General features: G+C 42.9%; 1 protein-coding gene across 1 annotated transcript in view; it reads right to left on the minus strand.

Annotated features, from left to right (window-relative positions):
• nrxn3b (neurexin 3b) overlaps positions 1-12,182 on the minus strand; it is a 240,364-nt gene that overhangs the window by 32,230 nt on the left and 195,952 nt on the right. Inside the window, exon 15 of the mRNA XM_039599140.1 lies at positions 1,442-1,752. Within this exon, the coding sequence (XP_039455074.1) occupies positions 1,442-1,752 (311 nt within the window). The remainder of the gene's footprint in view (positions 1-1,441; positions 1,753-12,182) is intronic.

Consider the following 12,182-nt stretch of genomic DNA (forward strand, 5'->3'; position numbering starts at 1 on the left):
TTGGCACAGTGGTGACATTCATTGGCTTGGTCAGGACGTATTGGGAGAAAGGCCTCCGTCAGGCCGGAATAGGAGTGAGTGACAGAGAGAGACGGAAAAAGGAGAAAAGGGAGAGACACGTAGAGAAAGGGAGAGGCGGCGAGGCCGGCTTTGCATGCCTCAGTGAACAGCGGCATTCAATCCTCCATAGGATGAGAAATACAGTATCCTGACCTTGACTGATCAAGCAGAGAAACAAACCTACAATCCACCCATGCAAAGTCACAAAGAAGACACAAAAACGCTGTTAAGTGCAGAAAAGGGACAAGAGCACTTCTTTCTTTTTTTTTTTACATTTCCCTTTGTCACATTTTTAGCTCTGGTCAGATCGGAAACATTGAACCCACAGACACCTGTGCCATATGTGTCCAACGGTGTAACATATATTCCTAGCATTAGTTTGAAACACAGTAGGCTTTGTCACTTTCTTGCTGACAGTTAAATGAGAAAATCAACACCACTCTCATGTCTGTAGAGGCCACTCTAAAGACTGTTTGCTCAGCTTATGTAGCAATAAGACTCGAACCTTATTTGGCCAGGTAATCAACTCCAGAACCTTTAAAGCTCTCTAATTACAGCGGTGCACGATTATTGCATGTACTGCATTAGTAGACTTGAACAAAAATATTATTTTAAGAGTGATTCAAATCATTTTTCGAGAGAGAATTTTGAAACCAAGTGAGTTTATTCAGTGTGTCTCCATCCTTGAGTGTCAAACACTGTCAGATGCTTCTGGCACTGCAGAGAAACACACAAAGGTTTCTGTTAAGTATGCTAGAAGAGAAGAGTCATTTTTTATAACAGGGACAAAATCCACATTTGGATATTGGTCAGAACTGGAGTTAATCTCGAGTTTGAAAGCCAAGATAAGGTGGTTCAGGTTTGGTCTTCTTTGTTTTCATTCCCTTATTCATTAGTCATTTCTTTTATTTAGCACCTCTGCCAGGGAAGTTTGGTCTTTGGTAGCGTGCGTGTCATTCTGTCTGTAAAGACGATACCTCAAAAGGTTTTGAATGAACTTTGTAGGGAGGTAGAGCGGGGTCATGTTAACAATACATTAAATTTTGACTTTCCAAGATCTTCAAGGTCAGCTTCAAGATTTATTGGTCGAAAGCACCAAAAACTACCTGGTTAGGTTAGATAGAAGATAATAGTTTAGGCTGAAATACACCCTTTTAAGTCATCACTGGTACAAAAAGATGTCTTGACGGGTTCTTTGTGAGAAGCCTTGAGCATTACCTTGTGCAACACCAGTGACACCGTGGGAATGGGAAAACTCTCGGCATGTGCAGAGTTCTTGAAGATCTCTACGCATCTTTTTTTATTTCCATAAATCACTAGAATGTCTACAGGTAACAAACAGTTCTGCTGGAAACATCAACACATACACCCTCTCCCTTACCTGGATAGTGGGTGGTGAGCGCTGTTTGCGGGTGGTTGTGGTAGACAAGGTGGTGGTAGTCTCTATAAAGGTGGTGGACATCTCTGGCGGTACCGAGGTGGTGGTGCGTGCCGCTCCCCGGCTAGTGGGGACGTCGCCCACCAGCCGCACGCTGCCGTTCACCTTGATGTTAGCGTGGCCCTCGGCGGCCATGTTGAGGACTTTGAGGCCATTGTAATAGAGGCCGGAGAGCTGGCCCTGGTAGGGCCGCTTCCGGTCGTTTCCTCCGATCGAGATAGTGGCCTGGGTGTTGAAGATCGTCAACTGCCGGCCTGGTGTGGGAGGGAAAAGCGTTGATAAGCTTAAGAGATGGAAGACGGACGGATGATAATCTAATGTAACGATAACATTAAACTTTCATTGCAAGACAGATGCGGTGATAGAGAACGTTTGATGAAATGTCTTGTTTCCCTGATTAAAAGAAGTTGCAGATGGTTTTCAAACTGTAATGATGACGCAACCTGGCTTTGTACTGCAAAAAGTATCTACAACTGCCCTACTTTTTACCTACTGTTGAGAATATTTTGTACAATAAGTAGATTTCAAACTGCTGCTAGGGATGAAACAAATACACTTGTCACAGCAGCAGCAGTATTGTAACATTTTCCACAGCTTCTGTTGTTATTCTGTGGACAAAAGGGTGGACTCGAGCAATAAGTACAGCATGTATATGCGGGAATAATGTGCTGAAAGTATCAGCAATGCCCAGTTGCTACAATTCATGTGATTTTCATTAGGAGAAGCCCAAATATCATTATCAAAACACACTGCTCATGCATTCCCAATGAAAGAAAAGCACAGCAAACTTTCACAATGCAGGAATCATAATTAAAAATCTCCATTGTATAATTTACAGACACATAACACCGCAAGCCCGCTACATTTGTTTGTTATGTAATACATAATACATTAGGTATGAAATGGCAGGGGCAGAACGTTCATATCACAGAAAAATGAAATAGCACGTGTGGAGTCATGCATGCAGCGGTAATGGGATTTCTTTTTCCAAACCTGCCTTGTTTTACAGTTGTTAAAGGGACTTTATAATGAAGTTATGCTGATGTTTATGTGCAATGAATTTTTAAAGCAGTTTATGATATTTTTATGATGGATTAAGCACCAGAAATAACAAAGGGGGAAACAGACTTCTTTTTTTTTGAGGAAAATCCCCACAAAATGTTAAATACACACAAGGTGCTGGTTTTGATAATCTAAGCGACTGGAAAAGAAAAAAAAGCACAGCTCTATCAGGGCACAGTGCACCTTGGCAGGCGCGCTGTGACGCTTTGCCGTCAAAAAGGCTCCAATTAGCTCTCCATCGCCAAACAAGTGAGAATTTTATTGTGTTTGATGTGTATAACTACAATCAGATAAATTACAGCAGGGAGAGGCACCTGCTGTTTGGAAAGTTTTCAGGGGGATATGCCCACTGATTAATTTGTTCTCAAACATTGCAGAGGATTTGAGCCAAGGGAGTTAATTCTCCTCTCAAAACAATCGGCCGACTGTTGCGGCATAGATAATGCCTCCGCCTAGTCAATTTTGCACAAAAGATTAGCAGCACTTGATATTTCACATCTTGTTGTTGCACTGTTTACAAAATCACTTCCCAGTCCCTTTAACTAGACACCATGGTTCAACATTTTTTTTTAAAGATGACAATGACAGAAAAAGGGACAAGAAATAATAAAAAAAAGCATCATAAAAATTGAACCAAAGGGAAAGGACGAAAAGGCTAAAAACACAAACAAAATAAAACAAATTGCTTTGGTTTACTGTTTTTTTAAAGGGTTTAAGGGATGGTTATTCATTCTCAGAGGTTGAAAGGGAACAAGCCGATGAAATGACAGAAAATAAAGAACATTCTAGAAGTTCGATAAAGATTTACCTTTGTCCTGAAGCCAATCTTCTACTGGCCGGGTATATTTGAACGGGATTTTCTTATTTGCCATTTGATAGCGCTCAATGTCGCTGTTGCCTTTAAAGTTTGAAAGTTTAACAAACAGCTTCAAACAGTTGGCAACAGCAACAGACATCACACATTTATACAGTGGTTTATGAAGAGTTTTATCTTTGTTTAGAAATATTTATAAATGCTTTATGATATATATGTATATATATATATATATATATGTACTTTTACCCCAAAGTAGCGTTACTTTAGTGGAAATTTTTTAAAACTCAAATTTATACAGCACACTCCACACACAGCAGCAATGAGGAAAAACAAACTGTAGGGAAAGAAAAACCCTGCAAGAATAAGTCAAAACACAGGAAATGCATCACATCTACGTCATATTACATAATAGAGACAAAAGGAAGGAGATCAAGTAGTTAAAAAGGCAGACATGCATAAAGCGCCTTTGTCTGAAGCAAATTGGAGGTAATTTATGTGCACTAATTCTCCCACTGGACACCAGCTGCTTTTACATTTCAAGGGCCAAGGAATGATTTGGTGTAGTAGCTACTTGGAGGGAAGGAGTGTGCAGCAGCTTTTGAGGGGAAAAGGAGGCAATGTTAGATGAGGATGTGGTAATTTGAAGCACAGCAGACCTGTTTGGGGGGGTGTGGTAGTCCCACAGTGACACAGATTTGAAGAGGACAATGCATACAAATTAGATCATTACTGACATAGTGGGAGGCTTTTGGGTTCAAACCCCCCCCAAAACAACGCAACCACCTCTTCTGGGAATGTGGCTGTTGGGTTGGGGGTATATAATAGTAGTATAATAATAATAGCCTCACTTATGCAGGGAATTTGGAGCCTGCACTGAGTATTTCTGGCATGATTTCCAAATTTCCTTTGTGAATGTGCCGGGATGCAACATTTTGTCTGACAATCAGGGATCCTCTCCCTCTGAAAGGTGCCGTGGATCTGTCGACCGTGAGAATTGAGACGTACAAGTCCGTCTTCAAACATTTTGAGGTCTGACAAAAGAGTGTGAAGCCTGTATAGAATTACGAATGACAGCGTGATGTCACTCAATACCCAGAAGGAAAGGTATTTGGAGGAAGAAAGAAGAAAACACTGGCACTGACTCATTTACAGTATAATACAACTGAAAGGGCAAAGCTTCACCTGCCAGTGTGTTTAGTTTGGACTGCTGCCACTCTCAGGTGACTGAGCTATTGAACGTGCTTACATTCAATAGCGTTACGTGCACCCACGTTCTGACACCCGCCCGGGTTGTATTTCATTTTCTTTCTTGGTAATAAGCTACATTTGGTGTAAGTCACCACTGCTCTGACCTGCTGACTAAATTTCCATAACATTACGCGAGGTGCGAACGCATCACAACTGCATAAAACCGTGAGCTCGTACCAGTTTCCCTTCCCTCTCTCTTTTCTGTCTTCCTAGCGTTCTTTTCTACCTTTCACAGAAAAAAAACAAACCCAAAAAACATCCAAGTGCTCAGTTTACAGCCAGCTGGGATGGAATGTAGATATGGCTGCAAGGGAGCTCAGGGAGCTAAAGGACTGTTTCTGCAGCGTGCCAGCAGGTTAATCAGCTACTAGCAGGACTCCCTCCCCATTCCTTTGATCTCAAGCAGGTTTCAGGTGGCAGCCAAATACACTCTCCTCTGGACAAGGGCCACAGAGGGAGGCAAGATGTTCGTGTTTGAAATCAGAGGACGGTCGGAAAAGGTTTGGAGTTTGATCGAGCGAGCCGAGAGACGAGACGGGAAACACGGGGGGAGGGTGGATAAGTGCCATCGACAAATAATCTCTTCGCATTCTTTCCACTTTGTCTTTTCCTTAAAGTCTCAAACGTAGCCTCACGTTGTCCTTTAGACGGAGTGAAATCACGAGACTAAGAGGAAGAAGGAGAAGAAGCTGTAAGTTTGCTGTGCATTGCTAATGACGTGGTCTCAGGTATAGCTCTTACATTGTTCTAGGTGATTAATGAGGTGACAGTCCCCACCGTAATGAATACACCACCAGCTAATTGTGCAACTAATGAGAAAATTCTCTCTAGTTTGTCAATTTGATATTCAATTTCTAGAGGTGACTTCAGAATGGATGACCTTGCCAATAAAAGCACTACTGTTTATTAAAAAGTCAGTCTACTAAGGTTTTCAGTTTTTTTCTTCCTAAACAGAGCGGACAGGTATTTCCTCAACAGTTTTCCCCCAGTGTACTGAGGAGAGAGACGAATGAGCAATCTGACATTATTATGTGTTTGATGTTCTTTTAAAACCAGAGAACCGGTTTCATTTTCAGTCAACGTACATACATCGCTATCCATAATGAAAAAAGGAAAAGAAAAACTGTATAGGTCTTTATATTTGTATGGCAAGAAACCAAACGCCCATCAGTACGGACAGGCAAGGCAGCAAAGGAGGAGCTACAGTGGAAATGGGTTACAAAAGGGCTTGCAGGGGCAGCAGCAGCTCTGTGATCAGCTAATCTTCCAGGAATCTTACCTTAAATTTGTGGCCCACCTTACCTCAAGCTAACTTAGCTAGTTAGCTTTGGTTTCGGTATTAGTCAGTCGTAAGCTAACCCAACCTGGACACATTTATTTTACTTGTACAGGAAGAGCACCAGGACTCTCCTGCCCTTACCCCAAACCTGCCACCTCCCTGCGCCTGGATATTTCTTCCTGACAAAAGGAAGTTTTTCGTTCCCACTGTCGCCAACTGCTTACTCAAAGGAGGTCATCTGATTGAAGCACCTTGAGGCGTCTGTTGTTGTGATTTGGTGCTATATACATAAAACTGAATTGTACTGAACTGAATTTAACTGAATCCATTCTCTTCTGCTTATCCAATTCAGGGTTGCAATCTTACTCCCATCATTACACAGTTCCTTCTTTTTATCCCCACGGTTACCGCCGCAGGTAACCACTACAGTATCCTCTGGAAAGGCAGGTGTCGCCAATCAAACAATACACATCGGCACTGAAACAGGAAGAGAAGTTTTTTCCACAAAGTTTCGTGTTTTCCAAAAAGCTGTTGCAACATCTGTCAACATCTGTGACTTTGAGCTTACTGATATATCATTAAAATAGCAGTAAAAACCGTTAGTACACTTGTGCCTTTACCCAGCAGCACCAACTTACAAAATATCGAGAGGTGCACGGCTGTCCAAAAATGGCGTGGACGTGACATCATTCTCAGGCCGTGGCACTGTGCCACAAGAGATAAGCGGTGAGCATAAAAACAGCCTTAGAGGCCTGCCTCATGGGTAAGTTTGTCGTCCTTCTCTTCTCTGTGTTTCTGTAGGGCCTTAAAAGGTAAAATCTGATAACACCACACAGCCCTTATAGAGAAGACTAGGTGAATATAAATATTTACCTATGTTTATCATTATTATATTATTTTGCTGCGAGCTTATGCACACGTTGCTGGCTTTTACTTCGGCCCCACTGCATGCCATCACTGTTTTTTTTCCTCCTAGCCAAAACAGTGTCTCGATTTTTTCCCTTTGGTGGCAGCCATTCAGTCAACACAAACACTGGCACGGTGACAGTCATCTGCTGGTCGGTTGCTTCGTTCTCTGCAGTTGGTTGCCAGACTAATCTCACCGGGGTTCCATCACAGGGCCAGTGCTGAGAGCGCATCAAAACTGTGAAAATGGCCACCGTGACAGGCTCCTGGCATTCTCTCTATTTGGGGATGATGAGTACATTTGATATAGTGTGGCCCTGTCCAGAAATCATCATTCCACAGCTCAACTCCACAGCTCGCCACCGCAGCCCCCTGGTAATGAATATCTTGCACAAGCCCCCTTCTTTCCCATCTACACCTGACTTTCATCTCTGTTTCTCCTCCTCGCTCCCTGGTTATTCATCCGTGCACTCAAGCTTTTTTCCATTCTCTCACTCTCTTCAGCACACTGTCCATCCAGCGATATCCCAGCTCCTTCATCTGCTCCCGCTATTCTCCGTCTCCCAGTCTCAGCAATCAGCTCTCTCTTTGCTCTTCTTGGCTGAATCAGGCCTCTACAGCTGCAGCCACAATTTATCTACTTTTCACTCACTTTCTCTTCTTCTCTGCCCGTCTACATGTCAGCTCTTTCTCACTTTTTGTCGACGTATTCCAGTCTCTTACTCCATTAAACGCGTCTGTATTCCTTCACCGGTTGCACTTCTTTTCTATTCACCCACGTCCCTTCTTTTTCTCCTGCACGCCTTCCCTCGATCTTCCTTCCATTCTCTCTCGGGCGTCAGACGAAGCCAGGGAGTAAATTCATCATTTATCAGGTCGCTCTGAAATTTATGGTGCTGAAAAGATGAATTAGATTGGCGGCTTGTACACTCGGCTTAGTCTGAGTTGTGAGAGCGACAAAGATTGTGTCTCAGATAGGGCTAATCATGTTTGGCCCCAGGGACGCGTGGGGATTTATCTCGCTCCTGAGGAATTGTTTTGTCTGTATTTCAAGACAAAGATTGGCAGATATTTTGAAACCGTGCTACTCATTGTGTCTGCTTCAGGTTGTGGGAGTCGCAACATTGTGCGCATCAGCGCGTGGATGAAAGTAATCGTGTTTTCGAGCGTTTGTGTGTCTGAAAATGAACACAAGGCTGTTCTGGCTATGACCAACCCCCTTGTACCCATCACAAATGATGGACCACACACACGGACATACTTTCCCCAAGGCACTAGCAGAGTAGTTAGGCCAATGGTCATTCATCTGAGACAACGCCTGGACCTCAGCCAGCTCAAGGCAACGTGTGATGCACAATTTCCGCCTGGCTCGGTCTAATAATTCTTTGATTCAAAGATTCCAACTCACGCAAATAAAAAAGAGATCATGTAATCCGAAATCAAAGAGTGCAGGGATTCGGAGTGTTATATAAGGAAATTGGAACCCTCTCACTAGACAAAGACAAGTCCCTGCAGTAATGTGGGTTGTCACACAAGTACACAGGACTGCAGGAAAGATGCGTAGCCACGATGAGCACCAACTCGAAAAAGGCGGAGAAACACGGATAAAAAGGAATTTGAGGACAAAAACAGAACAGAGATCTGAGAGGGCACTGTTAGAGGGGGAGAATAATTAGAGAAAGGAAGACAAAAGCAGTAAACGCATACATTCGACGCCCACACGCAAACACGCGCGCGTAAGCTGCCGAAGCCTCGTGGAAACGCTCCAGTGTGGGATCAGAGCGGGTATATTGTTATAGAGAAGAATGGGGCTGTGAAGTGCACAAGTTCTTTTCTGTCTTGTTTCTTAATACTGATAGCATTAAAGAGTGGAATTTTTTTTATCAGGGAAAGCAGTTTTGTTTAAGTCACCTTTGATACTGACAATAATAAAGTTCTGAGCACTTGTGTACTGGGCACGCTCAGCTTGACACTAAGGTTGTCCATCCCATCTTTCTATACAGCGTGCACTGCCTTCCATGTTTTGAGCAGACTATAAAAGTTCAGCAGAAATGGAAGAAAAGTAAATGACAGTTTAAATTATTGAAACTATTTATTTATTTGACTTTTGGCTGTTGTGTGTGTCAGCTACGGTAGCATTGAATGCTAAGTAATGAGACGGGAACAAAGGAGAACTAAGCTGAGAAGAGAGCACAGTAACACTGCAGCAAAACAGACAATCAGACAGTGTGTAGTCCACACATTATGCAGTTTGCATAATTCATTCAGTTATTTAATAAAATGTTCCTGTTCTTAACCCGTGTGTCAGAATTAGCTTCACTGCCTGTATTTAATCTTACTGCAAAGGGAATACTTCAACCTGTTTGGTTTACTGGGAGAAAGAGGCGACCTGTTCAGGGTGGACACTATGACAGCTGGGATAGGCTGCAGTCTCGCAGCGACCCCGAATTGAATAAACGGTTATGATTATGGATGGATGGATGGATAGGAGATAGTACCATATCACCCCAATAGAGCACGTCGCTCTCAGGCTACTGGCTTACGTGTGCTTCTTAGGATATTTAAAAGTAGAACACGAGGCAGACCCTTCAGCTTTCACGCACCTCTTCCATGGAACCAGCTCCCAGTTTGGATTCAGGACACAGACACTATCTCTACTTTTAAGACTTAAAACTTTCCTTTTTGATAAAGCATATAGTTAGGGCTGGATCAGGTGACCCTGAACACTCCCTTAGTTATGCTGCAATAGGTGTAGGCTGCTGGGGGATTCCCATGATGCACCGAGTGTTTCATCTTCACTCACCACTTTTCACTCTGTGTGTTTTTACACGTCTCTGCATTTAATCATTAGTTATTACAAATCTCTGGCTCTCTTCCACAGCGTATCCTTTATGCTGTCTTCCTCCCCTCAACCTAAAAAGGTCACAGCAGATGGCCCCGCCCCTCCCTGAGCCTGGTTCTTATGGAGGTTTCTTCCTGTTAAAAGGGAGTTTTTCCTTCCTTGTGTCGCCGCGCTTGCTCATAGGGGTTATCTGATTGTTGCAGGGTCTCTACCTTATAATACAAAGCTCCTTGAGGTTACCTTTGTTGTGATTTGGCGCTATATGATAAAATTATTATTTTATTATTTATATTTATAATAAAAATTACAATCTAATGTAATCCATTACATTTCTGTACCTTACTGGCTTACTGTGACTGGTTCTCTTACAGTTAACGAGGGTAATATGACTTTAGCATCAGTATTAAGTGCAGGGTTGTCAAACTCATTTTAAACGTGCGCCACATTCAGCTTACTTTGATCATAAGTGGGCCGGACAAGTGAAACTCCCCTTTCTGTCAGTGTAAAGAAGTTTAACTATACATTAAATCCCTCATATATATTAATATAAGAAAAAAGTGTAATTTGTGTAGTAAATGACAGACGTCTGTCAGCAGAGTTGAAACTGACAATCTTTCACGTTACAGAAAAAATTAAGGTAGCTCATTGCCAGGACAGTCCTATCCTCTCCATGTGTGGAGGTGTTTATCAGTATCAAACCTATGAAAGCACAATTAAAATATCACAATGTAGGCCCTTCTTCACATTTCCCACAGTTCAGTGGGCCAGATTGGAATATATTTTCTGGGCTGATCCTGGCCCCCGAGCCTTATGTTTGACACCCATGTTATATTGGAACACATTACCACTCAAAAGTTTGTGTTCACTTAGAATTTTCCTTGATTTCGAATAAAATAAATGAATATATAAATTGCCACTTAATGACAAATTAAGTACACGTTTTAATGGAACATCTACGTAGGAGTACAGACGCCCATGTTCAGAGATCATCACCTCCGGTGTTCAAATGGCACTTTGCCTTACGTGATGTAAGCTCATCATTTTAAAAATTCAAATTGATCATTATAAAAATTCGTAACCAATTATGCTGGCGCAGATGAAAACTCTTCAGCTCATTAAAGAAGGAATGAAATTGCCTCGCTGAGTGTCCCCCACCCAAACTTCCTTCGGAAGCTCATCAGAGTAACGGCTTTCTGTAACGTTATTCCAAAGACTGAATCTTACAACAGCTTCAATCAAAACAATCCGACTTGTGGCTGGTGCTTAAGGAAGATTTGTCAGTATTTGCACAGTGAGTGCAATTTCATAGTCAGTGTTAAAAATGAGGGCTAAAGTAAGCAAAGAAACACCAAAGTTGTGGAGTTATGAAATCGTCCGATATTTAGAAGCACGTCACGCTGTCAAAACTGGCTGCTGCCATTTGAAGTGAATCCTAACGACTCAATACTTTTGTTGGCCAACTCTCTAAACACTGTTGTTAAGACGTCCAATTTACACACCTCAGGCCTATTTTGTAAGCGGCTCAGACTGACAAGCAAACCACCAACACCTTTGTCCTCACCTATTCCCCCACCAGGGAGAGGGCATGCCCAGATCCGGTAACTGTTTATTGAGCGGCCTGAGAGCCTCGTGGCAGCTACTGCCTTCAAGTTAAGCATTAGAAGTGTGAGAAGGCAGTCGATGAGTCTGGACCCTAACATGTAATTACTCACGAGATGACAACCCCTTTACAAAGGAGGGAGGGCGAGGGAAAAAAATCAATCATCGTTGAATTACTATCACTGAATGTCCTGCAAATTACCTGTGCAGAAGAGAAAAAGAAATTACCACGCATTCGATCCGCCGACCTCAACTCCATCTCAAGACAATGGCAGGCGGACAGAAAAGGGAACAAACCTCAGTGGGATCGCTTGAAAGAAATCCACAGCTAAAGTTCTTTCTGCTGCGCATTCCTGAAGCTGAGATGTAAACCTTAACGAGCATTTAGCAGTGACTCCTGAGCTTTGCTGGCTTTAGATCACAGATATCGGCATATGTATTGGCAGAAGCTAAGAAAACAAGCACTGCATGCTTATGCAAGCAGGCACTTTGAGGTAATTATGAAGGTGGTAGGCGTTCAATTCCTTTCCCAAATTGATGGCTATTAAAGATGAAGAACGGTCGAACTATTGCGCGACACACAGTCGGGAACATACGGGACATGACACTACCTCTGTGCAGCCATCGCGCCCGCTTTTGCCTGATTAATTCAATTTCTTCATCGAGTGCTGCGCACACGCGAGCGCCAATGTGTACGCCACCGAGATGTCACTTGTGTGCGCGGCGTGGAGTTTCTCAGTATTTCGCAGCGTTACTGCAGCTGAAATGCGGTTATGAAACCCGTCCAACCTTATCTGCTCAAAGAAAAGCGAAAGACAGCCGGCGGCAAAAGAAAGCCAGAGACAGAAGAGATTAACGTCACCTGCGCTGGCACTGAACCAAACCAAAACAGCGTGCCAGGTCACGCCAGGAGAGGATGCTGGCCTGTCAT

The sequence above is a fragment of the Oreochromis aureus genome, linkage group 15, assembly GCF_013358895.1.
Source record: "Oreochromis aureus strain Israel breed Guangdong linkage group 15, ZZ_aureus, whole genome shotgun sequence".
Lineage (NCBI taxonomy): Eukaryota > Metazoa > Chordata > Actinopteri > Cichliformes > Cichlidae > Oreochromis > Oreochromis aureus.